At 54.0% G+C, this 26,802-nt stretch overlaps 1 protein-coding gene across 1 annotated transcript in view; it reads left to right on the top strand.

Annotated features, from left to right (window-relative positions):
- Positions 1-2,929: 2,929 nt before the first annotated feature.
- Positions 2,930-26,802, top strand: part of IL12RB1 (interleukin 12 receptor subunit beta 1) — a 36,952-nt gene continuing 13,079 nt past the window's right edge. Inside the window, exons 1-16 of the mRNA XM_034997090.1 lie at positions 2,930-3,025; positions 4,478-4,540; positions 5,330-5,444; positions 5,938-6,107; positions 7,281-7,423; positions 10,254-10,287; positions 10,709-10,834; positions 12,015-12,097; positions 13,145-13,388; positions 15,492-15,659; positions 16,345-16,476; positions 16,849-17,016; positions 18,728-18,862; positions 19,797-19,902; positions 20,220-20,301; positions 21,092-21,176. Of these exons, the coding sequence (XP_034852981.1) occupies positions 2,965-3,025; positions 4,478-4,540; positions 5,330-5,444; positions 5,938-6,107; positions 7,281-7,423; positions 10,254-10,287; positions 10,709-10,834; positions 12,015-12,097; positions 13,145-13,388; positions 15,492-15,659; positions 16,345-16,476; positions 16,849-17,016; positions 18,728-18,862; positions 19,797-19,902; positions 20,220-20,301; positions 21,092-21,176 (1,915 nt within the window). The 5' untranslated portion in view covers positions 2,930-2,964. The remainder of the gene's footprint in view (positions 3,026-4,477; positions 4,541-5,329; positions 5,445-5,937; positions 6,108-7,280; positions 7,424-10,253; positions 10,288-10,708; positions 10,835-12,014; positions 12,098-13,144; positions 13,389-15,491; positions 15,660-16,344; positions 16,477-16,848; positions 17,017-18,727; positions 18,863-19,796; positions 19,903-20,219; positions 20,302-21,091; positions 21,177-26,802) is intronic.

A 26,802-nucleotide genomic window follows, 5' to 3' on the forward strand; every position in this document is an offset into this window, starting at 1 on the left:
TTAAACATCTGCCTTCGGCTCAGGTCATGATCCCAGGGTCCTGGGATCGAGCCCCGCATCGGGCTCCCTGCTCCGTGGGCAGCCTACTTCTCCCTCTCCCACTCCCCCTGCTTGTGTTCCCTCTCTCACTGTGTCTCTCTCTGTCAAATAAATAAATAAATAAAATCTTAAAAAAAAAAATAAAACATCCTCAAATGATCCTCTGGAGGCATCAGAAAGTTCTGGTTGAATGAATGAAAAATGTTCTTATTGGTGAATGATGCCTACAAATGTGTTTGATAAACAAACTAACAGATTTTTGCCTTGCAAACTGCTATTTACCCTTCAACATTCTCCTTAGATGCCCTCCGGGGGCATTAGGGTCTCGTGGCCACTTGGAAAGAAGCTCAGCCCTCCTCGACTACAGGTCACTCACCCTGGAAGAAAGACGGAAACCGAGGGGGTGGGGAAATTCTGTGGTCCCTCCTGTCACGATTTCCATTTCCGGGGGGCCCCTTTTAACCCAGTCCTTCCTGCCTCCCCCTCCCCTCAGCTAGTGAAGCATCTGAAAGTGGGGCAGCCCTAGGGGCATATCCCAGCTGGGTTTCTGGGGCAGCAGGAAGGGGCCCATAAAGGCACCCTGAGGGCTTCCTGGAGTAGGGGGCAAGTAGGCCACGGGCTTCCTGGAGTAGGGGGCAGGCAGGCCAATCTGGGTGTGCAGATTTGGCATGGGGAAGGTGAAGTGTAGTGAACCTCGGGGCAAGCTTCAGATCCCGACTGATAAGGGTAGAAACACCACCTCACCTGCTCACACACCTGCTATGGCTCCCCAGTGCCCTTGGGAGAAAGCCCAGCCCTTCAACCTGGCTCTTGAGGTCCTTGGCTGCCTTAGCACCTTCGTCTCTCCTGTGGAGCCCCAGACCTGCCATGTTCATCTTGATGTTCCCCAAAGCATCCCCTGAACTTTTGCTTCTGCTGTGCCCTCAGCCAGGAATGCTCTTTCCATAAATGAGTTCAAGAGCCCCCTTCTCTGGGCATCCCTCTGAACTCCCCCTTGGGACATCCCCAGCCTCTGCCCCTCCCTGCACCCAGCCCTGATGCCAAGGAGCTGGGGGCATCTGTGTCCAGCTCTGCCCCCTCCTCCATTTTTCTCCCTCCCTCAGTGTCTTTCCAGTAGCTGCTCTGACTTTGGGGGGGGGGCTGGGAAAGAGCTGCTAAGGCCACTGGGGGCCCCCCAAAATGATTAATTATACCGGCTGCCTGGTGGGCATTACCTGCCAGGAGCCCAGCCCTCCTTTATCCTCACGATCGCCTATTTTGCAGATGGGGTAGCTGAGGCCTGGAGGGGCCAACCTTGGTGGTGGGGCAGCCCTGGGGCATGAGCCTTACTCCCGAGATGCAAAGCTCAGCCTCGCTGGGGAGGAGGGGGGAGCCCTCTGTCTGAATCCATCTCTTCATGTGCAGCTGGGGACTCGAGGGGTCTGGGCACTTCAGGGCTCAGTTTCTCCATCTGTGAAATGGGACACATAGATGGTGTCTCTTGGGGTAGGGGTCTCAGGATCTTTGAGAGGAGGCCAAGGGTTTGGCCCTATCTCTAACCATCTCTTCCATTTTTCTTTATGTTTCTCTCAATCTGTCTCTATCTCTGTCTCTGTCTCTCTCTCTCTGTCTCTGCCCTTCCCCCAGGCCTCACACACCAGTTCTGCAGCCCACTCCACCCTCTGGCCTGGCCTGGGCCCTACTCCCAGTCAAGGCTGCTCTGTGCAGGGTCACGGGGTCCCCGTCCCCACTGTGCCAGGCCTGGGACACTGCCTCTTTGTTCCCATGGCTCTGACCTCATGGCCTTCTGGGCGCCTGACCCTGACTGGCCCAGCTGCCCCCGGGGACAGGGCTCCTCTGAGACTGGGCTTTCTCCCAGCCCACCTGGGCCCCAGTCCCCAGATGCTCTTCCAGAAGAGACCCCCACCATGCTCCTCAGTCCCCTTGTGCTCCATGAACATTTTCTTACAGGTGAAAATCACATAAAATTAACCATTTTAAAAGCTACAATACAGTGGCATTTAGAACTTTGACTATGTTCTGCAACCATCACCTCTGTCCAGTTCCAGAACATTCTCATCACCCCAAAGGGACACTCGTTCCCATTAGCAGTCACTCCCCAACCCCCATCTGCCACCCCCTGGCAACCACTCATCTTTCCGTCTCTTTGAATTTGCCGGTTCTTGACATTTCATGTACCTGGGATCGTACAACATGTGAGCTGTTGTGTCTCGCTTCTCTCACTCAGCATGACGTTTTTGAGGTTCATCCACTTTGTAGCATGAATCAGTCCTTCTCCATGGACATTTTGGGCCTTTGTAGAAAGTGGGGAGAAAGATTCAGAAACTGAGACAGCCAGATGCCAAGAAACAGATGCAGAGAAGAGACAAAGCTTAGTCTGAAGGAAGCAAAGGGGCTCTTCAGGAGCTGGGACCCAGGGTGCCCTGGGGCTGGAGTTTGGGAAACGGGGAAGGGGGCATTTGGGGAGGGGGCAGTGGAGAGCAAACACTTCATAACGATTTGTTGGGAGAGTGAACGCAGACATAGGAGAACACCGGGCTCCCATTTGGTACCTAAGTCTCAGAAGTCAGCTAGAGAGGGCTGGAGACCAAGGCAAGGGCTCAGAGCAACAGGCTACTCATGGGGCTGGCACCTTCTGTCCAGCTAGGGCTTGGGCCAGCAGAATAGACCCCCAGATCCGTGGCCCTGGGTCAGACTTGCCCCACGGGTGGGTTTGTGGCCGGGATGAGGCCACCACCACCGAGCTGACTTCCTGGGTTTCTCTTTCAGTTTGACTTGTGCCAGGAGGGGCCATGATACCTAACTTTTTTTTTTTTTTTTTAGTCTTTTAAGTCTTCTTTCTTACTCAGCTTCAACATGTTCAGGGGCGAGGACGGGGTGGCTGGCAGAAGTTCATCTGGTCCTGCAGGCCACTGCGTGGGCTCAATGGAGCAGGCGTGGGCCAGGCTGGTCCCCCTCCTTCTGCTCCTGCTCCTAGGGCGAGGCGGTGAGTGCCCCACCCTGACACCATGGCTCTTCTTGCTGGGCGGCATGTGTGTGGAGGGCTGTGGACCTGGGATCTGGGGTAGGTTCTGTGTCTCTGTGCCTCAGTCTTTCCCTCTTGTCAAATGGGAGATTGGCTTCTAGGGTCAGATTTGAGCATCTGCGTTCTGGTCTCGACTTGTCTTCTGTGGAATGGGCTGAATCTCTGAATCTTTCCCACTTCCGGGAGTTCTGTGAGAAATGCTAGGAAAAAGATAAGGAGGGCCGCCTGAGTGGCTCAGTCAGTTGGGCGTCTGCCTTCGGCTCAGGTCATGATCCCAGAGTCCTGGGATCGAGCCCTGCATCGGGCTCCCTGCTCAACGGGGAGCCTGCTTCTTCCTTTCCCTCTGCCTGCCACTCGGCCTGCTTGTGCTCTCTCTCTCTGTCAAATGAATAAATAAAATTTTTAGGGCACCTGGGTTGGCTCAGTTGATGAAACATCTGCCTTTGGCTCAGATCATGATCCCAGGGTCCCAGGATCGAGTCCCACATCAGGCTCCCTGCTCGGCAGGGAGCCTGCTTCTTTCTACTGCTGCCTGCCGCTCCCCCTGCTTGTGCTCTCTCTCTCAAATAGGTAAATAAAATATTTAAAAATAAATAAATAAATAAATAACAAAATCTTTAAAAAAAGAAAAAGAAAAGGATAAGGAAAAGTATGTAGATAATTGATATACATGATAACTGATTATGTTTATAGTGTATATTACATTATTATATTAAATATATGCACATATTGTCTCTCCATCTCGTGGAATTGGATTGGAAGGAGTCCAGACCCCTGCAGATGACTGGGTTTGACCTCTAATTCCAGCTCTGCTGTTGCTGCTGTGTGACCTCGGGCCACTACTTTGCCTCTCTGTGCCTCAGTTTCCCTCTCCATAAACTGAGGATCAGCAAGGTTTCAGGGCCCTCAGGGGTCAGGCAGGGCTGGAGACCAGAGACTGGGAGGAGGACAGGGGATCCTAGGTTGCTTTGGAAGAGCAGCCTAAGAGGTTGATGAGTGGATGAATGAGAGGGTGAATGGATGGGTAGATGGGTGGATGGATGGAAGGGTGGATGGATAGATGGATGGATGGATGGATGGATGGATACTAGGACAGATGAATGCATGCATGCACGATGGGTGGATGGGTGGAAGGTTGGATGTGTGGATGGGTGGATGGATAGATAGATGGATGGATGGATGGATAGTAGGACAGATGAATGCATTCATGCACGATGAGTGGATGGGTGGAAGGTTGGATGGGTGGATGGGTGGAAGGTTGGATGTGTGGATGGGTGGGAGGCTAGGTGGGTGAATCCATAGATGGGAGAGCGGATGGGTGGATGGATGGTCGCTTGGCAAGCCCCCAGCCTGAGCCCCTTCCCCATGCAGTGAAAGACTGGGAATGTCATTATCTCTTCGTTGTCTTTGCAGCTGAAGCCTGCAGTACCAGTGGGTGCTGTTTTCAGGACCCGCCGTATCCGGATGCAGACTCAGGTCTGGGACAGTTCCCTGTTGTGGGGAGAGGTCATGCTGGGTTCTGACTGATCTTTCCCTAGCAGCTCCTCTCTTAGCTCCCTCCTGCCCAGCCAAAGATTCAGGCCCACCTGAGGTCTAGCCTACTGTCAGCCTACTTTCAGACAGCCTACTGTCCTGTCCTCACCAAGCTCGGGTGTCCTGGGGGACCCCACCAAGGGTCTGCCACTGAGCAGGCACTTCGTCCATTCTCTTGTGCAAGAACTATTTACTGAGCACCTACTGTGTGCAGACACAGTTCTAGGTGTGAAAGAATCAGCTGCAAGCCCAACTGACTTCCTGGGGTCACAGCCTAGTGTGGGAAGTGGATAAAAGGCAAACAAACACACAGATAGCATACCAGAATGTGCTATGAGAAACCAGACAGAGGAAGGTGGGGGATGGAGGAGGGGTCTGCTTCAGGCTGGCTGGTGGTCAAGGAGGTGACACTGAAGGAGAAACTGGAATGTTAAGATCTGGGGGAAAAGCACTCCAGGCAGCTGGCACAGCATGTGCAAAGGCTCTGAGATGGGAGTGAGCCCGGTGTGTTTGAGGACTGGTGAGGAGGCTGGTGTGGGTGGAGCAGGGGGAGCAGGGGAGAAGGCAGGAGACAGGAGGCAAAGGCGCAGGGAGGGTGCTGGGAGTGGGCTGAGGCTGAGGTTGACACCGGATTACTTAAATGTCACAAAGATTCATCCTGAGCGCGCACCAGCAAGGAGGGCCCCCCTCCCCACTCTTGGTCCATTCTCAAACCTCTGGGATCTCCTCCAGGCTCGGCTTCAGGCCCCAAGGACCTGACCTGCTACCGGATAGTCAGCGCTGGTTATGAATGTTCCTGGAAGTATGAGGGCCCCACGGCTGGGGTCAGCCACTTCCTGAGGTGCTGGTGAGGACCCTGCCCCAGTCCCCAAACCCTCACACATCATCCCGCACTTGCTCCTGCCCCCATTCCCCTGCTCTCAGAGGTGTGATCTTAGCAGAGTCCTTGCTCTTCCTGGAGGCTGAGTGTCTCATGTGAGAAGGGAAGGTGAGGACTCTATTTGGGGGGGCTGTCAGCATAGGTGGGCATCCAGGTTGGGTGGCAATTAAGGTCCTTCTAGTCCTTCCTTCCTCCTCACCCGCTCACTCATTTGTCCATCCTTCCATCCATTCATTCATTTCTTCCTTCCGCCTGTGGCAGCCCATCTTGCAAGATTCTGGGGTCCCCCAAACCACTCAGGTGCAGGGCTGATCCCCATAGAGTCCCCAGGCTGGGGAGGGGGGAGTCAAAGGGGCAGAAGAAGATGCTGGGATGTGATGTGCACCATCTGCTGGGGCTGCTGAGCCACCCCGCGGGTCCCTAGGACCCCAAACTCAGCACCAACACTCCCCTCGCGCAGCCTCAAGTCCGAGCACTGCTGCTACTTTGCTGCGGGCTCAGCCACCAGCCTGCAGTTCTCTGACCAGGACGGCGTAGCTGTGCTCCAGCTTGTCACGCTCTGGGTGGAATCTCGAGCCGAGAACCAGACGCAGAAGTCGCCTAAGATCACCCTGAAGCTTCATAGCGCAGGTCAGCACCCTGTTCTCCTCCTCCTCCCTGCTGCCCCTTCCTCACCCACAGACGCCTCTGGTTCCTGAGCCTAGACCTGTGCAGATTTGGGCCAGGGGCTTGATAATGCCAACGATTTTCCCATCAGACATCGTTGCGGGACATGGCAGAGTTTTTCACGGTCCCCTCGCCAATCCCCAGCTGCTGGATACTTCGGTTGCTTCTGGTTTCTCCCTGAAACTGTAATACTGCCAGGACCTTTTTGGGTCTTCAATATCTGTTTTCACGACGCAACCACGTACATATAACATCTAGAATTTGCACTCCTACTCTGCTACGCTGAGTCACAGGGTACATGAGCGAGGCCAGCAAAGTTTGCAGCTCCGGGCTGGAATTAGGATGAGGTGAGGGAGGAACCTGCCTTGGGCACGAAATTGTAAGGGGGTGCCAAAAAACTCAGTAGTCAACATAAGTAATTCTGTAAAGCAATATTTAAAAAAAATCAAAATTAATGCCAAAAAATCCACGATGAACAAAATATCAAATTTTAAGATGAAGACAGGATCCAACCGTGTATTTGTACAGCCTTGTCTTTCTTGCCTCCCTGGAGTCCTGTCCCTGTCTCTGCCCTCATGGAGCCCAGATTCAAGTGGGAGTGATGAACAGGAATGATTATTACATATGAGGAGATACTGCTGGGAGGTCAAGGAGGCCTCCAGCTCAAGTTGAGCCTGGAAGGATAAAAAAGGATCCAACAAGAATAAAGTGTTGAGAAGTGTGTTCCAGGCAGAGGGCACAAGGGCACAGCAAGTGCAAAGGCCCTGAGGTAGAATCAGGCATGGTACGACCAAGATGCAGGAAGAATGATAGATGTTTCTCTTTAGGTCTGGGTCTAAAGAATTAGTAAGATTTCCCTAATAGTCCTCTTAAAAAAGTAGATTCAGTTAATTATCCTCGTCAGCAATTCACAAAAGTGCCTGTCTCACCAAAATGCTGCTACAAGGAGTGTTAGTCTTGAATCTTTGATCCATAGAATCCCAGGCTTAGATGGAACCTGTAAGGGTTTCCCTGATGCACATACTGGGGACTCGGTCGGTTATCCTGGGCTGGGTGGGGCAGATTTTCTGAAATTTTCAGGACCAATAACTTGCACATATGCTGGCTCCCCTCCCCAACCCCCATCTTTGCTCCCAGTTAAATATGACCCTCCGTCAGCCAGAGACATCACCGTGTCTGGGTCCGCGGGGCAGGTGCTCTTGAAGTGGGAGACCCCAGCCCGCCAGGATGGCGCCGAGGTGCAGTTCCGGCACAGGACAGCCGGCAGCCTGTGGAAGTTGGTGAGTTTATTCCCCAGGTCAGGAGAGAAAGCAGCCTTCTCCTCGGGGAACATGACCTCCAAATCAGTTTCACTATCTCTACATCCATCACCCTTCCTGCCTGGTCTCCACTCTTGCCCTGTAGCTAGCCTCTGGAGTCTCTTTGACACTCAGATCTCATCATGACCTCCTTTGCTCACACACCCTCCATTGCTCCCTATTACCTTCAGGAGGATCCTTTCCTCAGCTGGCCCCAGGTACCCTCACCCACCTTGTGTTTCCTCTGGCCCCCTCTGAATGGCCATCATTCTCCGCCCATGCCCTGCATTTCCAGACTGTGCCTTTGCCCATGCAGTCTCCTCCATCTGCACACCTTCTCCATCTGAGCTCATGAGAATCCAGCCCACCTTCAGGGTCCAGCTCAAGGGCCACCTCTCCAGGAAGCTGTCCTTCCACTCAGCTTCCTTCCTTCCTTCCTTCCTTCCTTCCTTCCTTCCTTCCTTCCTTCCTTCTTTCCTTTTCTTTTCTTCTTCTCCTTCTTCTCCTTCTTCTTCTTCTTCTTCTTCTTCTTCTTCTTCTTCTTCTTCTTCTTCTTCTTCTTCTTCTTCTTCTTCTTCTCCTTCTTCTTCTTCCTTTTCTGAGATATAATTGACATATAACATTATATTGGTTTCAGGTGTACAACATCATTATTTGATATTTGTATATATTGTGAAATGATCCCAATTAGTCTAGCTACCTTCCATCACCATCTGAAGTACAAACCTTATGTCTTGTAAGAACTTTTACGATCTACTCTCCTAGGAACTTCCAAGTACATCATATAGTGTTATGAACTATAGTCTCCATGCGGTACATGACATCCCTAGGACTTATTTATTTTATAACTGAAGTTTGTAACTTTTGATCCCCATTCCATCCACCCCCCAACCCCTGCCTCTGGCGACCACCAATCTGTTCTCCGTGTCTAAGAGTTCCATTCTGTTTTGCTTTAGATTCCACGTGTGCGAGAAATCCTATGGTATTTGTCTTTCTCTGACTTATTTCACTTAACATAATGCCCTCAAGGCCCATCCACATTGTCACAAATGGCAGGGTTTCCTTCTTTTATAGCTGAATAATATTCCATCTTATATATATATATATATATATATATATATATATATATATATATATATTACATGTTCTTTTTCCATTCATCCGCCCCTGGACACTTAGGTTGCTTCTGTATCTCAGCTATTGTACATGATGCTGCAGTAAACATGGGGGCAGATATATCTTGAGTTAGTGTTTTCATTTCCAGAAAAAAGCCCAGAGGTGGAATGGCTGGATCATATTGTAGTTCTTTTTTTTTTTTTTTTAAGATTTTATTTATTATTTATTTGACAGAGAGAGAGAGCACAAGTGGGGGAGCGTCAGGCAGAGGGAGAGGGAGAAGCAGGCTCCCCGCTGAGCAGGGAGCCTGATGCAGGGCTCCATCCCAGGACCCTGGGATCACGAAGGCAGATACTTAACCAACTGAGCCACCCAGGCGCCCCTGTCTTGTGTCTTTTTGATGATAATCATTCAAACTGAGGTGATATCTCGTTGTGGTTTTGATTTGCACTTCCCTTATGATGAGTGATGTTGCACATGGTTTATCTACCTGTTGGTCATCTGTATGTCCTCCGTGGACCTTCATTCATTCCGCAGCTACCTTCTGCTGCCCCCTCTGTTGCCCTCACGCAGAGCAAGCGGGGCCTGTAAGAAACCTCAGCCCTTGGGGCGCCTGGGTGGCTCAGTCGTTAAGCGTCTGCCTTCGGCTCAGGTCATGATCCCGGGGTCCTGGGATCAAGTCCCGCATCGGGCTCCCTGCTTGGCGGGAAGCCTGCTTCTCCCTCTCCCACTCCCCCTGCTTGTGCTCCCTCTCGGGCTTTGTCTCTCTCTGTCAAATAAATAAATAAATTCTTTAAAAAAAAAAAAAAGAAACCTCAGCCCTTGCTTATTAGGCCCCAAGAAACCCTTAGATTGGGAGAAGACAGAGACCTCCAGCCTCTGAATTGTAGGGTCTCCTCCTCCCTCAGACAGGGAGCATCTTGAGGCCAGGGAGCCGCTCCAGCTTCAGCCTCATCTTCCCTCCCAATGTTGGGCCCCCCTGAGCCTCAGTGACCCCATCAGGTGAATGGGATCAGTTAGAGACAGGTGATATGGGACCCTTGCTGGGGAGGGGCATCTCTCTCTTTTTTATTTCCGGCCCCCTAAGCACACTCTGCTGTAGACCCTGCATCCCCCCCTTTGCAGAGGAGGGAACTGAAGCTCAGGATGTTGGGGGACCCCTCCACATCAAACAGGGCATGGGGGGCAGGCCGTGTCCTAAACCCGACTCTCCTGACCCCCAACACCACTGACATACAGGTTTTCCCTCCTAAAATAATTTTTGTAGGAAAGTACAGGATAATAATTTTGCCTCCTGAAATCTTTTAAGCAAAACTTTTACTTTGGGAATAATCTTAGATTTTCAGAAAAGTTCCAAGGAAGTAGCCAGCTCCCCTAGAAACGGCCCCCAGCCTCCCCACGTGCGAACATCTTACGTTCTTGAGTGCGTCTGTCCACAACGGAGACGAACATTGGCATGTTGCTAGGGACTAAACCAGAGATTATGCAGATATCCCCCGTTTTTCCACGCATGTCCTCTTTTTTTTTTTTTTTTTTAAGCAAATGTCCTCTTTCTGTTCCTGGATCTAATCCAAGCTCCCACATTGCGCTTAGAATAATTGTTTAAAATGGTTAAAGAGCTAATATTTTTTTCAAATTTTTTTTACCTTTTACCAAAAGGTAAAACTATGTATACATATATATGATCTGGTCCTAGGGCAACTGCGGACATCAGGAGGATGCTGGCTTCGGTGAGAATAATAGTACCAACAACAGCGGCAGCATGCTAGCATTAATTGAGCACCCACTGTATGCCAGGCCCAGTGCTAAATTCTTTGTATGCTTGCTGGCCCGCCCTGTAGTTCAGTATTGGATTATTCCCATTTCACAGGTGAGGAAACAGCCTTGGGGGTGAAAAGCCATTCATTGATCAGGGCCACATCCCAATGGGTTGGCCTTGTCTCGACTCCGACCTAGGGCCGGGGCAAGAATGGGAGATCTTGAGGCCCCCCAAGAGAACAGGGTCTGGCCTATTCCCATGGTGGCCCCAGGGCCCAGCACACAGTTGGCACTCAATAAGTGTATGATGGCTAAATGACGAGTGCCAAGCCCCGGGCACCCCCAGGTATGGGACAGCCCTTCAGCTTGATGTTTGGCCTATTTCCCTGCCAGAGTCCTGCCTCTGCCCCCTGTGGACGGATGCAGCCCAGGAATTCCAGCTACGCAGGCGGCGACTCAGGCCGGGAGCCCCAGGAGACCCCTGGAGCAGCTGGAGCAGCCCCGTGTGTGTCCCCCCTGGTGAGAGCACTCAGAGCCACAGGAACGGGGCAGGCATTAGAAATACAACAGTGGGGATTAGAAATAAGGCGGCAGGTGTTAAAAATAAGGCGGCGGGAGAAATTCGTAGTAATTAATAAAAGGTGGCAGGGCAGGGCTCCTGGGTGGCTCAGTCGGTTAAGCGACTGCCTTCAGCTCAGGTCATGACCCTAGGGTCCTTGGGACCGAGCCCCGGCTTGGGCTCCCTGCTCAGCGGGGAGTTGGCTTCTCCCTCTGCCTCTGCCCCTCGGTCCCCCTACCCCCAACCCCCACTCATGCGCGCTCTCTCTCTCAAATCAATAAATAAAATCTTAAAAAAAAAAAAAGGTGGTGGGGCAGTGAGCGAGTTTCACTTTGTAAAATGTGGAGAATCCATAATCTAAAAAGAAACGTTTTCCAGTCTTTCTCTCCTTCCAATGTGTCCAGTTGGTTTTGCTCTTTTAAAGCCACACAGGGAGTTGGCAGGGGGAGACCACTGTGTCGAGAACACGTAGTTTCCCAAATGACACAGGAAGCTGGAGTTTGGGCAGCTCCGAAGTGGAGATGTGGCCCAAGAGGCAAGGAAGGATGAGGTGATTGTCAATATTTTGCCCCTGGCCTTGTGACCTGGGGTCTCCTCCGGCCCCAGTGCCGTGGGAGGAGTTTCTGTGGGAAACAACTCCAAGAGTTATTTTCAGACTTCAGAACAAAAATTGTAGTAGAAAATGCATAATATAAAATGTTCCGCTTTAATCATTTTAAAGTGTAGGGTTTTTTTTTTTAAGACCTTATTTATTTATTTGAGAGAGAGTGCGCATGCATAGCAGGGGGAGGGGCAGAGGGAGAGGGAGAGAGAGAATCTCAAGCAGACTCCCCATCAAGCCTGGAGCCCGATCCCACAGCCCTAAGACCGTGACCTGAGCTGAAATCAAGAGTCCGATGCCTGAATGACTGAGCCACCCAGGCGCCTCTAAAGTGCACAGTTTTATGGAGTTAAGTATAGTCACGTTGTCATAGACTAGATCTCCATGTTTCCGATTTTGAAAATTATTTAACGACCCATGGGAATCCTGTGTTTCAAGGGAGGGAAGGAAAAGGTCCTGGGTCCCTGTGCGGGGTCTGCGGGAGGTGGCGGTGAGCAAGGGACAACCCCCAGCGTCACTGTCTTGCCACCCCATTGCAGAACATCCCCCAAAGCCCACCTTGAAGTTCTCGGTGGAGGCGCTCCGTCCACATGGGAGGAGGCAGGTCACCCTGCACGGGCAGGTAATGGGCCATCACAATGCTGTGGGGTGGCCGGAGATGGGGAGAAGGAGACAAGAGGCTGGAGTCGGGGTGTGCAAGTGGGATACGGTGAGGGAAGAGACGTGGAGGTGGCAAGGACTCCAAGGACTGTGGGTTTAACTCTGCAGTTAATGGGGAACAATGGAGGGTGTGTGAGCAGAGAAATATGACTGGGTTCAGGTGTTCACAGACTTCCCCTGGCTGCCATGGGGGGAACAGACTGTGAGGGGCTAGGGTGGAAGCAGGCAGGCCGGGGTGGGCCATGTTGGTCTGGGTGGGAGATAATTTCCTTGAAATCCCCCAAACAACCCATTAAGAGCAGTCTAATTAACCCCCGTTTTACAGAGAAGGAAACTGAGGCACAGAGGGAAAATCTCTTGCCCAAGTCAGGGGCAAAACCATCAGATGTTTCACCCACTGGCTTTACCATAACTAACTTGGCCGGGTCCCTAATGGGCTGGCACAGTGAGGCTGAAGTAAAGCTTTACTTCCTGTCTTTCCTCTCATTTGAATTCCCTTTCTTAGGAAACATTTCCAGGCTTGAGGTAACTGGGTCCAAAGATAGAAAAAACATTTTTTTCCTGACTCTCGGTAGGTTTTGCCAAATTATTTTCCCTCCAAGCCAACATGCACTGGTCATGAATGCCTATTTCCCAGCAGTCTTGCCAGCACCACGGGTTTTGTTTTGTTTTGTTTTTAAAGATTTTATTTATTTATTTGAGAGAGAGAGTGAGAGAGAGCATGGGAGGGGAGTGGGTCAGAGGGAGAAGCAGACTCCCCACTGAGCGGGGAGCCCGATGCGGGACTCGATCCTGGGACTCCAGGATCACGACCTGAGCTGAAGGCAGTTGCTTAACCAACTGAGCCACCCAGGCGCCCGTTGTTTTGTTTGTTTTTAAAAAACTTTTGGCTCATGTCACAGACTGTGGTCCATGGATGAGTCTGTTCAGGGGCTGCACCCTGATGTTGACCCATGGGCATGATGACTGTGTTCAGGTCTCCACAAACCATCTCTCACATTCACGACAGCTGCCCCAGCTTGAGCTTCCAGAAGGCTGCCTCGGGTCCAACTCTGGCGGGGAGGTGACCTACCGCGCCCGCCTGCACATGCTGTCCTGCACGTGTAAGACCAAGTCCACAATGACCTTTCAGCTGAGGAAACCGCTCAATCTCTCTGGCGCGGCCTATGACCTGGCTGTTGTTTCCCAGAATCGCTTCGGCCCCGGCCCCAACCAGACGTGGCACATTCCTGCCCAAACCCACACCCACACAGGTGCCTCCTCTGGCCGGGGAGGGCTGCGGGAGGGCCTCTCAGAGCTCAGCACTTACTCTGAGCCTCCGCTAGACTAGGGTGAGGCAGGTGAGGCACAAAAATCAAACAGGTGTCGAATTTAGGAATGTGTCAAAATCACTAATTAAGGTACATACTGTTAAAATGCAATATTTTTTAAAAAACTCTAGCTGGCAAACTACAGCCCAGGCCAACCACCTGTCTTGGTACATAAAGTTTTCTGGGACCAGGGCGGGGATCAGGGTGTGGTGAGTGAGGCAGGATGGCGCAAGTACACGATTGATCCTATCTTCATTTAAAATCTTGATATTTGTTTGTTATGTATATGTATAGACATGCTTAAAGATGTACCTATATTTATAGATATGAGGAAAAAATCAAGACTTACATTTATGTATACATGCATGTGAATACATATACATATGTTATTGAGGTGAAATTCACATAGCAACATTAATCACTTTAGTAGGTACGACTCAGTGGCATTCCGGACATTCACAATGATGGGCAACCATCACCTCTGTCTAGTTCTAGAACATTTCTATCATCCCTAAAAGGAGACCCCATGCCCATTAGCAGTCACCCCCCGTCCTTTATCCCGGCCCCTGGCACCCACTAATCTGCTGTCTCTGTGGATTTGCCCGTGATATACATGGGATCACACACCCTGTGGCCTCTTTTTTTTTTTTTTTTAAGATTTTATTTATTTATTTGAGACAGAGAGAATGAGAAAGAGAGAGCACATGAGAGGGGGGAGGGTCAGAGGCAGAAGCAGGCTCCCTGCCGAGCAGGGAGCCCGATGCGGGACTCGATCCCGGGACTCCAGGATCATGACCTGAGCCGAAGGCAGTCGCTTAACCAACTGAGCCACCCAGGCGCCCATCCCTGTGGCCTCTTGTGACGGGCGTCTCTCACCCAGCGTCACGTTTTTGAGGTTCCCCCATGTCGTAGCGTGTGTCGGGGCTTCACTTCCTTTTCGTGGCTGAGTAACGTTCCACTGTGCGGATGAACCACGTGGTGTTTATCTGTTTTTCCATTAATGAACATTTGGGCTTTTTTCACCTTTTGGCGATTAGGAAGAGCGCTCATCACACATTTTTGCATTCATTTTTTGATTCTTAAAAAATATTGCATCGAAACAGTGTTTATCGTGATGACTGAGTTCTTTGGTGCCTCCAGTTTTGTGCCTGATGCGTGCCTCACTCACCTCACCCTGGTCCTGGGCCTACCGAGCACCCAGCAGTCCTGTGAGGACAGGGCTGGTACAGTGATGCCCATTTCAGAGATGAGACCACTGAGGCTCAGAGACAGAAAGCCCCTTGTCATGGTGGCACGGCCACGAGTCTGTCAGCTCCTGGCCCGGTTTGGGTCATGGCCCCACTATGTGACCGTGAGCCAGTGGCTCTCCCTCTCTGAGCCTCAGTTTCTGTATGATTGGGGGGCTCACGCTCCCACTTTGTAGCAGAGTGGCACCCGTCAAGCGCTCAGCACTGGCCTGGCGCATACAGCTGGTGCTCAATAAATGGTAGTTGTCCCTGGAATTGGAAACAGTGCCCGCCTCCCTGAGGTTGTTGCCGATGCCCTTGCTGGAGGGAGCGGGGAGAGATGAGCCCTGGGGACCGAGTGGGTGTGTCCTCAGGCCACTGAGCTCTAGTCGGTCTGGGAGGCCCATCCTGCACCACACCCACCCGCCGCTTGGGGGGGCGCAGAAGGTGGGAGGCCGGGCATCTGCTAGAGCAGGAGATGCTCCCCGGCTGGTGGGGCGGGGCGGGGGGCGGGGGGGGGGAGGTGGGCAGTACAGGCAGCACAGAGGGTGGGCGTTTTGGCACGGAACTCACGGTCAGACCTAACTCATTCAAACCGCCCTTGCTAGCCTAACCCTGCCTCTGTGCCTGGCCCCCAGCCCGGCAGCCCCCAGGATTGAGGAGACGGAGCTAGATACAGAAACTCGCAGCCCTGTGGGGCTAGAGTTTGGCGAGAGGGTGGGATGGGGCTCTGGGAGCCTTGGACTGCGGCGGGCGTGGGGTGGGGCGCGGGAGGGGAGTGGAGCAGCTGTTCTGATGTGCCTCTCTCATCTGCTTCCAGAACCAGGGGCTCTGAATATCAGTGTGGGAGCCGATGGGACCACCATGCACTGGCCAGCCCAGGCCGGGGCCAAGGCATATTGCATTGAGTGGCAGCCCCAGGGCCAGGACAGGAACCTTACCAACTGCGCACTGACTCCGCCCCAGGACCCGGACCCTACCGGCATGGGTACCGTAACGTCAGTAGCCCCGCCTCTGCCTCCTCCCTTAGAGCCCCCGGTCGGCTCCAACCTATAGGGGCTGTGCGTGTGAGGTGCCTGAGGCCCAGAGCGGTCTTGCTCCTTGCCCGAGGTCACGCGGAGGTGGGAACCTGCCACCCATGCGGGTCTGAAGCCTCCTGCCAGTGTCCTGAGGCGTCAGGGCTCATAGCTCCGGGCAGATTGCACCCCAATAGGTAATGAGTTTCACATCCCAGGGTGTTTGTTAAACAGCCACCGGCGCCAAAGAAGGTGACAGCCCACAAGATGCTGGTGGCAAATTAATGAGGCCTCTGGAGAAAAAGGGGGAGCCTTAGAGCCCCGGCAGCCTCTCACTCTCCCACTGCCTACCCTGGGCCTGGCCAGGGCCCCCGGAAACCTCAGCCTCAGCCTGGCCCTTGACGGGTTCCTAGACTTGGGAGCCAAGAGCTGGATCCAGACGCACCTGGCCCCATAGAGTCCGGGCTGGGCTGCAGGTGGGAGATGGGCTAAGGGGAGAATAAGGAAGGGATCCTGGAAGAGGGGACATTGGTGCAAGGGCTTTGAAGCATGAGCAGGAGTGCTCTAGGAGTTCCTGGCATGCGGTACGGCCAGTGCAAAGAGGCGGAGGTGGAGATACAACCTATTTACCGGCCTGGGCCTTGTCAATCCTTCTAGCAACCTACAGCTGGAGCAGAGGACCTATGGAGCAGAAGGTGTGTTACCACATCACGATCTTTGCCTCTCCACGCCCAGAGAAGCCCATCTCGTGGTCCACGGTCTTGTCCACCTATCACTTTGGGGGCGATGGTGAGTAGCCCACACCTGCAAGGTGGTCTCTCTGGAGGGCTTGGTGGTGGCCTTGGGTGTCGGGAGGAGGGAACGAACACTTAGAGGCCCTTACTCTGAGTCAGGCCTTGGCCAGAAGCCAGGCGTGCAGAAGTCCCAGGGGATCCCGAAGACAGCCCCCCCCACCCCCGCCCCGAGCGGCATTGCCCCATTTCATAGATAAGAAAAGTGAGTCTCAGAGAGGGGCAGCGATGGGGCCTGAGTCGTGGAGCCGGGATTCAAACCCAGGCCCGCCTGACTCTGTTGCCAAGCTTCCCTGGGTCTCTGGACGGTGCCAGGCTGGGCAGGCAGGAAACGTTCCGCCAGTGCTCTTGGAATTGACCATGGCAATAGTGCTAGTTGCAGCCTCGGGGGCCGGACGCCCACAACACGTGTTGGTGAAGAAGCTCAGCCAGGACTCCGTGTCTGTGGACTGGACACCATCCCCGCTGAGCACTTGCCCGGGGGTCCTGAAGGAGTACGTCGTGCGCTTCCAGGATGAGGAGGGCAACCTCATGTCTGGTACGTGAGGCAGCGCGGGCCGAGTGGGGGGAAGAGGGGGCCTGGGGTCGATGTCTGCCTTGCTAGGGGACCCTGAGCACCTCACGGGCCCTCTCTGGGCCTTGGTTTCCCCACCCATAAAACAAGAGTTGTTCGACTCAAAGAGGCCAGACTGCCCTTTCCGGACCCCCAGGAGGGCCCAGTGGGCAGCAGCTGTGGGCTCACAATGGACTCCGTGTATGGATCACAACCCCTCGTGCGAATCGGCAACTGGACTCCCATGGAGCGGGATGATGGTGTCCATTTCACAGATGGGGAAACTGAGGCCTGGAGAGGGATTCCTGCCCCCAAGGGTTAAGCAAGCCTGGATTTGGGCTCAGTCAGGTGCTCCTTCCTGCCCCTTGGGAGGGAAAGAAAGCAGAACGTACAGGGCAAGTCTCACCAGTGCTGGGGTTTCCTGTCGTTTCACACACTGGGGGCTCCACCTTCCATGCGGGGAACACAGTCTTTTGGATACGGCCTCACCCAGCCACCTCCTGCAGCAACAGGCCAGGCCAGCAAGACCTGCCTCTTCGAGTCTCTGCCTTCTCACCAAGCACCCAGCACCTGTCAAGGCATGAATGCCGGGGGGGGGGGGCTTGCTGGGGGGATGCTCTAACCTCAGAAACACAGACATCCTGCCATCTGCTTGACCACCCATTGTTTAGAGGGGGTAAAGGAAGCCAAGTGGGGTTCAGTGTCTTATTCAGGGTGGCGCAGCTGGAAGCAGCCCTTTTACCGATTTGTCGTAAGTCAAAATGCTGAAGATGAATGCGCCAAATGCCCATTGGCCAAATTGACCAATCCCCCTCCCCCCTCCCCCCGCTCCAATTTCTTTTGAAGAATATTCCTCTTGAATATATGTATATACGAAGAATATAGACCTAGGGTTCTAGGAATTGTTTTCTTCTTGATAACAGCCAACAACTGTATTCTCATTTTAAGGATTTTTACGGAGAGCTTTATTTGTTAAAGCCATCCAATTCCACAGCGTGTGTTGAGGTCCTGCTGTGTGCTGAGGTTGTAGGGACACTGAGGAAGCAAGATAGGCAAAGTTAATGCTGATCTTCACCCTAAAGACGGGAAGAAAGAGAGGGAGGAAACCATGGGGATATCTGGGGAAAGGGTGAGCAAGGTAGAGGAGGTGGACTGCCAGTGCAAAGGCCCTGAGGTGCGACTGAACCTTTAGGGAGCTTGGACGATGGGGCTGGGTCCGGGAGTGAGCAAGGAGCCAGCAGAGGTCAGAATTTGAGGAAGATAGCATCATTCACTAAATAGTTTGGGGAAGAATATTCCTCCAAATAAGTTGAGGTAAATGGGTGCATTCAGAGTTTTCAGCAGGGATTCCTGGCTGGCGCAGTCGGTTAAGCATCCCACTCTTGGTTTCGGCTCAGGTGGTGATCTCAGGGTTATGAGATCGAGCCCTGCCTCAGGCTCCACACTCAGCGCGGAGTCTGCTTGAGATTCTCTCTCCCTCTCTCTCTGCCCCTCCCGCTCATGCTCTCTCTCTCTCTCTCTCAAATAAATAAATCTTAAATTAAAACAAAAAAGAATTTTCAGCAAAATGTGCTTGAGTCCCCACTACCACTCCCAGGGTGTGGCTGCCCAGCCAGGACCTGGGCATCCCACCCCTGAGCCTGGCCTCCTGGGAGTAAAGGGAGTCTGGGGACCCAGGGCTGCCTCCCTCCCACAGAGCTGCCCGTGAAGCCCACAGAGACCCAGGTCACCCTTGGTGGCCTTCGGGCTGGCACAGCCTACACCGTGCAGGTTCGAGCAGACACAGCGACACTGCAGGGCGCCTGGAGTCAACCCCAGCCATTCAGCATCGGTGAGTAGGAGAGCAGGGCCTGGGTATGTACCCAGCATGCACTGCCCCATCCCGAGCCTCCGCAGGCAGCCCCGCCCTGGCCCTGCTCCCCATGTATCTCCCACAGGAGAAGGTCCCAGCCCACTCTGCTCCCCCCTCCTTGTGCAGTTTCCCCTCAGAGACCTTCTCTCACACTCCCATTGCCTTGCCCATGCAGGCCCCTCTGCCTGGGATGTTTGTTCTCCCCGCTAACTCCTATTCATCCTTAAAACTCAGCTCAAAAGCTTCCTCCTCCAGGAAGCCTTCCATGCTTTCCCTGGGTGCCCACCCTCCCCTCCCCCCGCCCCTAGCTGTGACAATCCTTCCTTCCTGGCCTGACACCTTGGGAGTGGGTGAGGGTGTCTGTGTCCAGCCTCTGCCTCCCCCAGCCTGGGGGCTCCAGGGGAGGGGGAGGGGGCCGGGGGCCATTTGTTGAGTGAATGAATGAATGAATATGAATGAATGAGTGTCTCTCTTGTCACAAAGATAAGGAGGTGGGCTCCGCTGTCTTGGGGTGTGTGGCCAGAAGATATTTGGAAACCAAATGATCCCTATTCCTGCCATGGTCCTTTCCTGTTGCCCTTATAGAGCAGTCGGGTCTCAAGAGAACCAGTGAGTCAGGCTTAGCATGGGGCGGCAGGTCTGGGTCCAGGGGAGCAATCACGTGAGCACAACCTGCGGGCACGTGGAGCTACAGTGTCCTGAGCCCTGTGCGCCAGGCCTTTATCCTGCAGATGCGGGGCAAGTGGGTTCCCTGGCCTTCTGCTTCACACATGAGGAGCCAGGCACAGAGGGACCCACGGCGTGCCATGGTCAGCAGGGAGTTGCTGGAGGGTCCCAGCAACTCCTTCCCAGCTCCCTTCCCCGTGAGAGGCAGCAGGGGTCCCTCCCCCAGTTCAACCTCTCCCACTCCCAGAAGTCCAGGTTTCCCGGTTGTTCGATTTGTCCATACTCCTCGTATCTCTGGGGAGCTTCGCCAGCATCCTTCTCCTGGGCGTCGTTGGGTACCTCAGCCTGAACAGGTAATTTGCACCATCTCCCCCAAGATGATCCGTAATGGCAATAGTGATCATAGGAACTGCTCACACTGAGTCGGTATTTGTGCCCAGTTTACAGATGAGGAAACTGAGGCCCAGAGAGTCAGGCCCAAGGTATCCAGCAGTGGGGGCAGAGCTGGGATTTGAACCCAGGTCTGTCAGACTCCCGCACCTCCCACCCCCAATCCACATCCATTCTCCCTTTATAACCTAGCAGAGATGAAAAGAGTAAGTCAGAACAATTAAAAAGTAAGAACAGAGAGAAAACACTGCTCCTCTGACCAGCTTCCTCCCCTCCCCAGGGCTGTGCGGCACCTGTGCCCACCCCTGCCCACACCCTGCGCCAGCACTGTGGTCGAGTTCCCTAGCAGCCAGGGCAAGCAGGTAAGGGCTCCTTTTCTAATTTAAAGTCCTATTTCTTGGGTCTATATTCTGGGCAAGAGTAATGGCCATGCGTTAACTCATTTTCTTCTCCCCTAACCACTGACACAGGGACTCCAAAACCCTGTCCTATTTCACAGATAGGCAAGCAGAGGCCCAGAGAGGAACCTCCTGTGGGTCATTTCCTAGCAGTAGAAACAACTCAAAATGGCTTCAACAAAACGGGAGCCTGATGGGGGATGGGGGGTGGATTCCCCAGACGGTGGGCTTCAGGCATGGCTAGGTCTAGGAATCCAGAGACTGGGCATCCATTTGTCTGGACTGCTGTTCTGCCTGCAGGCTTCCCTCCCACTCAGGCTCAGCCTTTCCCCAGTGGAAGAAGGGTGTCCATTGTCCCCATTCACTTTAGCAAAAGTCTCAGGGCCATCACCGATAGGCCTAGTGGGGTCACATGCTCATCGGAGCCTATTGTGGGTATCAGGGGCTAGAGGGCTCTGATTGGCTGGGCCAGGTCACACGTCCATCACTCAACTTGTGGTGGGGCCAAGGCCCAACCACATCAACAGTGAGAAGAGGAGCAATGATTTCCCAAAGAGAAATGGGGTGTGTGTGAGGGTGGGGGTAGGGGGGCTTCCTAAAAGGGGATGAAGGGGGGGGTGTCATTGAGGCAGAGCTGATCCTCAAATTGGTCTCAGGATTTTAGGGAATTAAGCCAGCAGGAACCTGATCTGCCCCTTGTGTGGTTGGAAAATAGAGCCCTGCCCTGAGCCTTGGCCCCACCCTTCCTATCTAGGCTTGGCAGTGGGCAAGCCCCGCAGACTTCCCAGAGGAGGTGTCCCTGAAAGAGGCCTTGGTGGTGAACACGTCCTGGGAAAAAGGTGAGGGAACTGACCTGGACACACCTGCTGGGGAGGTGAAGACAGAGCTCCTTCGGGGCACTCCTGAACTGGCTTTGGACACAGAGCTGCCCCTGGAGGACAGGAGACAGGTGCAAAGCCACCCTGAGACTCTGGCTCTGGGGCCAGGCAGGCAGGAGGGTCTGGAGGGCAACCCTGCCCAGGTGGCTGGACTCTCACTGCCCTTGGGAGACCTGATACAGACCCCCATATTCAGGGGCCCTTCGCACGTGGGCCTGGAGGCCTGAGGGAGAGAGGGGGAAGTCGGCCTCCTCCTTCAGGCAGGAAGACGGAAGGCGGCTGGTTATTAAGCAAACATTGCATACCCAGCCTGTTCCATCTAGACACTCACGTGATGTCCTGATTCCCCGTAACCACCTCGAGAGGTACATGGCTATCCTACTCTACAGATATGACCACTGAGGCTCAGAGAAAGCAAGTGGCTAGCCTGAAGCTAGGGCAGCAGAGGCAGGAGTCAAACCTGGGCCGAGTGACCCAGACCCCATTTCCCCGTCCCGGCCCCTCCCCTCCGGCCAGCACATATTGTGCCACAGCCCCGTGGTGGGAACCCAGGAACCACCATGAAAAGGAAGCCGCCACACCCCCTGACTGCCATGGGGAATAGACTGGAGGGGGGACCCAGAGGGGGGCTCGTGCTGATCCTAGGACCCTAGGCTGGATGTTGTGGCCCAGGAGCACTCGACGGGGAGTCCGGGCACAGAGCTCTGTTTCGCTGCAGGGTCCAGCCCCGGAGGAGGATCTAGTCGTGGGAAAACAAGAGGGGCCCTAAGCGTTCTGAGGGAGGTGCTGGCCCCTCCTCAGCCTCAGTCTCCTCCCCCGTAGAATGGGGGTGAGGATAATATTGAACTCGCAGGTCTGTCGAGAGGGGTCTACGGCTTAATAAATGGGCCTTCTGTTGCGTAACTTTCCCCTGGCTGAAACCTGCACGGACTGTTCAAAACCCCCCAGTAGGGGAGTTCATTCATTCATTCCACATGCATTTATTCATCTCTCCCTTTGGGCGCCCCCAGGAGCACCCGGTCTGGGGGAGACAGAGCGGGATGATCACTCGGAGCTCCGCAGAGTCAGGACTGGGCAAGGGGAGCGACGGCCCGAGAGGGTGTGTTTTGTCCCCCCAAAACAGGAGCCTTGGTTCTTCCCCCAGCTCCGCCCCTCTTAGGGGTCCATCGGCCCTTCGCCCAGGGCTCAGGTCGGGAATTGGGGTTCCCCCTTTCTCCTGACACCCAACACTCCACAGCAAGAACGCGTGCCCCCCATTCAGCCCCGGAATCTGCCCTCTTCCCGTCCTCTTCCTCCCCGAGCTCCTCCCATTGTTAAACGAGTCGTCTCGGATTCCCCCCGTGGCCACCAGGTGGCAACAGCAACACGCGTCTCCCAGGCCTAGACCGGGTGCGGGGGGGGGGGGGGACCCTCCCCCCGCCGCCCGCTGCGGAGCTTGCAAAACAGACTTTTCCGGTGTTAAGTGGGGGCGGGAGGGGGAGGGAGGGGTGGAGATTAGAACCCAGAACCACTGGGTTGTGGCAAAAGGACCTGAAGCCTCTGGGTGAGAGGGGTCTGGCCCCACAGGCTGGGAGACTAGAGGTCCAGGCTCCGCCCCTTTGGGGGGCCCCAGTTTCCCATATATGCATCTAGATGGGGAGACAGAAGCCTTGGCCTCAGTGACTGCTCCCTGTTCCGCGCATGCTCCCTCCCTTGAATTTGCCACCTCCCTGCCAGGCAGGCCTTTCCTTGTGAATCAGTTCTCATTCTTTGGTGGCAGGACCAAGTGGGTAGACAGGAAGGGATGCTGGGTCAGCGGCCTCATAAAAAAGACCGGAGTGACCTGAGCCCCTGGCTCAGAACTACCCCCTCAAGTCCAGGACCCCACACCCACCCCTACCGCCCCTGTAAAACCTCCAGGAAAGCAAAAAGCCCCCATGTAGGCTGCCCCAGTCCTGGGCCCACACAGAACAACAGAACCCTGTTTGGTGGACCCTGGAGTTAACAAACCCACACCTAGGCACAGCCCCCTGGGTCCAAGGAGTAGGAGATAGACATTTATTGAGCACCATCTGGAACTCTTGTGGTTGTGAATGGGGAAGATAGACACCTTGCTTCCACTGGGGGGGGGGGGGGGAAGGGAGGCTGAAACTGCCTTGGGAAAGAAGCTTTCAGGGAGGACAGCAGCCCAAACAGATGGCTCCCTCGTCCCTGGATCCAGCCATGCCTGAAGCCCACCATCTAGATCTAGATCGATCGATCTATCTATCTATCATCTATCTATCTATCTATCTATATCTATCTATATCTATATCTATATATATCTATATATATCTGGGAGACACCCCTCTGGGTCTCTGTTTGCCTGTCTATATAATAGGAAGGGGTTCAGAGCACTGGTTTGGGGTCCTTACCTCAATGGGTTGAGCAACCCTGCTTAGCGGAGCCCTGGCCCCATGTTTTTTGAGCACCTGCGGTGTACTCATTACTCTAGGGCCCTCTGAATGTCCATCCCTCAGCTCCTCCCAGAAGCTCCAGGAGTCAGGACTGTAGTAGACCCCATTTCACATCTGTATTCATTCCTTGATTTGTGAAGTCAGTGTTGAGCACCTACTGTATGCCAAGCCCTGTCCTATACAGGTCGGAATCAGTTCTGTCATGAGGGGCTTCTGGTGGGGTGAGGAAGGCAGACACTAATCTAATCACCATACAGGGAGTTACAATAACCCCGAGAGAGTGACGAGCGAAAGTGTGAAGAACAGTGGGTGAGAGAGGGCTTCCTGGAGGGGGTGATATCAAGATGGTGAGGGGAGGTCAGCAAAACGAGAGAGCAAAGGCCCTGAAGCAGATGTGGTTGATGGGGAAGTGGGTGAGCCAGGGGGATAGAGGTCACTACTGGGGCCGAGGGGGTTTATTCCTAGGCTGGGGGGGGGGGTGTCCTGGAGCAGGATTGTTGAGGCCCAATTTGTGAGTTGTTCAAAGATTCTTCCTGCTGCTGTTGAGAGGAGCAGGTGACTCAGCCTTACTGACCTCAGTGTTCTGGTCTGTAAAATGGATAAGGAGGTCTCTCCAGAGCCCTTAGCCCCTTCTCACTCCCTCTCCTCTGTCTCTACCTCTCTTAAGTCTTATCAGAGAGAGAGGCTGCCTCAGTTTACCTCCCCAGATACCTCCCTCCTCTATTTCTCCAGTGGCCTCTGGGTTTGGTCAGAAAGAAACATTGTCTCTGTCTCGGCCCTCGAGCCAGGATGGGGCTGCGGTATCAGCGGCCCCCGGGGACCCTGGGCTGTGGGAGATGACACACAGGACAGCCGTGGCCTGGCCTCTCACACATAACTGCCCGAGCCCTGCAGATGACAGGGATGCCCTGCCCCCAACTGTGCGCCTTTGTTCATTCCTCCTTTTTTTGTTTTTCCGTGGTTTTTTTTTTTTTTTTAGAGATATCCACATACCATACAAATCACCCTTGCAAAGTGAACAATTCCGTAGCATTTGATGTATTCCCAATGTTGTGCAATCACCGCCTTTGTCTAATTCCAGAACATTTTCATCACCTCAAAAGGAAACCCTGTGCCCATGAGCAGTCACTCCCCCTCCCGCCTCCCCCAGCCCCTGGCAACCACCAATCTGCTGTCTCTATGGATTGGCCTGTTGGGACATTTCCTATCCAGGGGATCACACAGCACATGGCCTTTGTGTCTGTTCTTTTGTGGAAGAAACAGCATCATGTTTTTGAAGTTCATCCCCGTTGTAGCATGAATCAGAACCTCATTGTTTTTTATGGCTGAATAATATTCCACTGCGTGGATGGATCCCTGTTTATTTCTTCATTCATTCCTTGATGGGCACCCCGGGGGGTTCCACCTTCTGGCGATTGTGAGCAATCGTTTCCGCTGCTGTGAGTATGGTTTACAGGCTCTGGTGTGAACACCTGTTTTCAGTTCTCTTAGTATCTGCCTAGGAGTACAAATGTTGGGTCATAGGGTAATTCTGTGTTTAACTTTCCTTCTTGAGGTGCTGCCGGATTCCCATCAGCAATGTGTGAGGGTTCAGATTTCCCCACATCTTCATCAATACCTGTTATTTCCCTTTTGGGGGGCGGGGAGCCATCCTAGGGTGAGGTGGTGTCTCACTCTGATCTGATTTGCCTTTCCCTGAGGACTGCTGGTAGTTGAGCACTTTTTCATGTGCTTATTGGCCATTTATTATATCTTTGGAGAAATCTCTCTTTGAATCCTTTCCTTATTTTGAATTGGGTTATTTATCTTTTTATTATTGAGTCCTAAGAGGTCTTTATATAGTCTGGATATTGATCCCTTGTCAGAAGATTTGTAAATATTTTCTCCCACTCTGTGGGTTACCCCTTCACTGTCTTAAGAGTGTCCTTGTAGAGGGGCACCTGGGTGGCTCAGTCGGTTAAGCATCTGCCTTCGGCTCAGGTCATGGTCCCAGGGTCCTGGGATCGAGCCCCGCATCGAGCCCCGCATCGAGCCCCGCATCGAGCCCCGCATCGAGCCCCGCATCTGGCTCCTTGCTCTGCAGGAAGCCTGCTTCTCCCTCTCCCACTCCCCCTGCTTGTGTTCCCTCTCTCGCTGTGTCTCTCTCTGTCAAAAAAAAAAAAAGTGTCCTTGTAGAAAGAAAAACACATTTTTTTTTAATTTGATGGAGAATTCATCAAATTCTTGTTCCTTTGGTTGCTTGTGATTAGGTGTCATACCCAAGAATGCGCCTGGTCTTCGCGCATCTCTCCCATCCTCCTACCCCGGCGCCTCCCTCTGGTCCGCAAACCCCCTCCCATTGGCGTTGGGGCATCTGCGCCCTAGTCCCCCAACCGCGAGGCCTCCCGGGCAGGCACCCAGCCGCCTCCATCCATGTTTAATAACGAACGGAGCGCACCGAACCTTGGCACCGACGTGGGAAACCCCGCCCGGAACCGCCTGCCCCTTGGCGCCCCCTGTGGCCGCGCGTGGGGGTCGCGACCGCGCTGGGCCCCACTGTCTCGGTGGACCGAGCAAGACCCGGGCGGGGTGGGGTGGGGGAGGCGGCACTTGCTGGCCCGCGTGCTGGGGCGAGGGCGTGGGTCGTGCCCTGAGTCCTCCCCACCCTGGCCGGGAGCTGCTCCTGGCTCCCCGCCCGTCCTGGGCTGACCCTGCCGGCGGGAACCGCCTGCTACCGCGGGGCCACTCCTGCCGAAACCAAAACACCCAGGAGGAGGGAAGAAAAACACTCCGGGAGGGCTGGTGGGGGAAGGGGGCAGGCGCCGATGTGCCTTCGGGTGGGGGGCCGGGGGGAGGGTCACACCGTCTGCGCACAAACGTCTGGCGGATGCGGGGCTGCCCTGGCTCGGCACCAACCCCCCAGCTGGCTGTGCAGCCTGGGGCGCTCTGAGCCTCAGTTTCTCCATGGGTGGAATGGGGGCGGGGAGAGGGAGCAAGGTGAAGCTGTCGCTAACGTCATCCACGATAATATTCAGGTCGTGGTTTGTGGGCGCCTGGGTGGCTCAGTCGGTAAAGCGTCTGCCTTCCGCTGAGGTCATGATCCCAGGGTCCTGGGTTCAAGCCCGGCATTGGGCTCCTTGCTCCTCGGGGAGTCTGCTTCTCCCTCTCCCTCT

This window comes from Mirounga leonina, unplaced genomic scaffold (genome assembly GCF_011800145.1).
Source record: "Mirounga leonina isolate KUSES-001 unplaced genomic scaffold, KU_Mleo_1.0 Mir_94, whole genome shotgun sequence".
Classification (NCBI taxonomy): Eukaryota; Metazoa; Chordata; class Mammalia; order Carnivora; family Phocidae; genus Mirounga; species Mirounga leonina.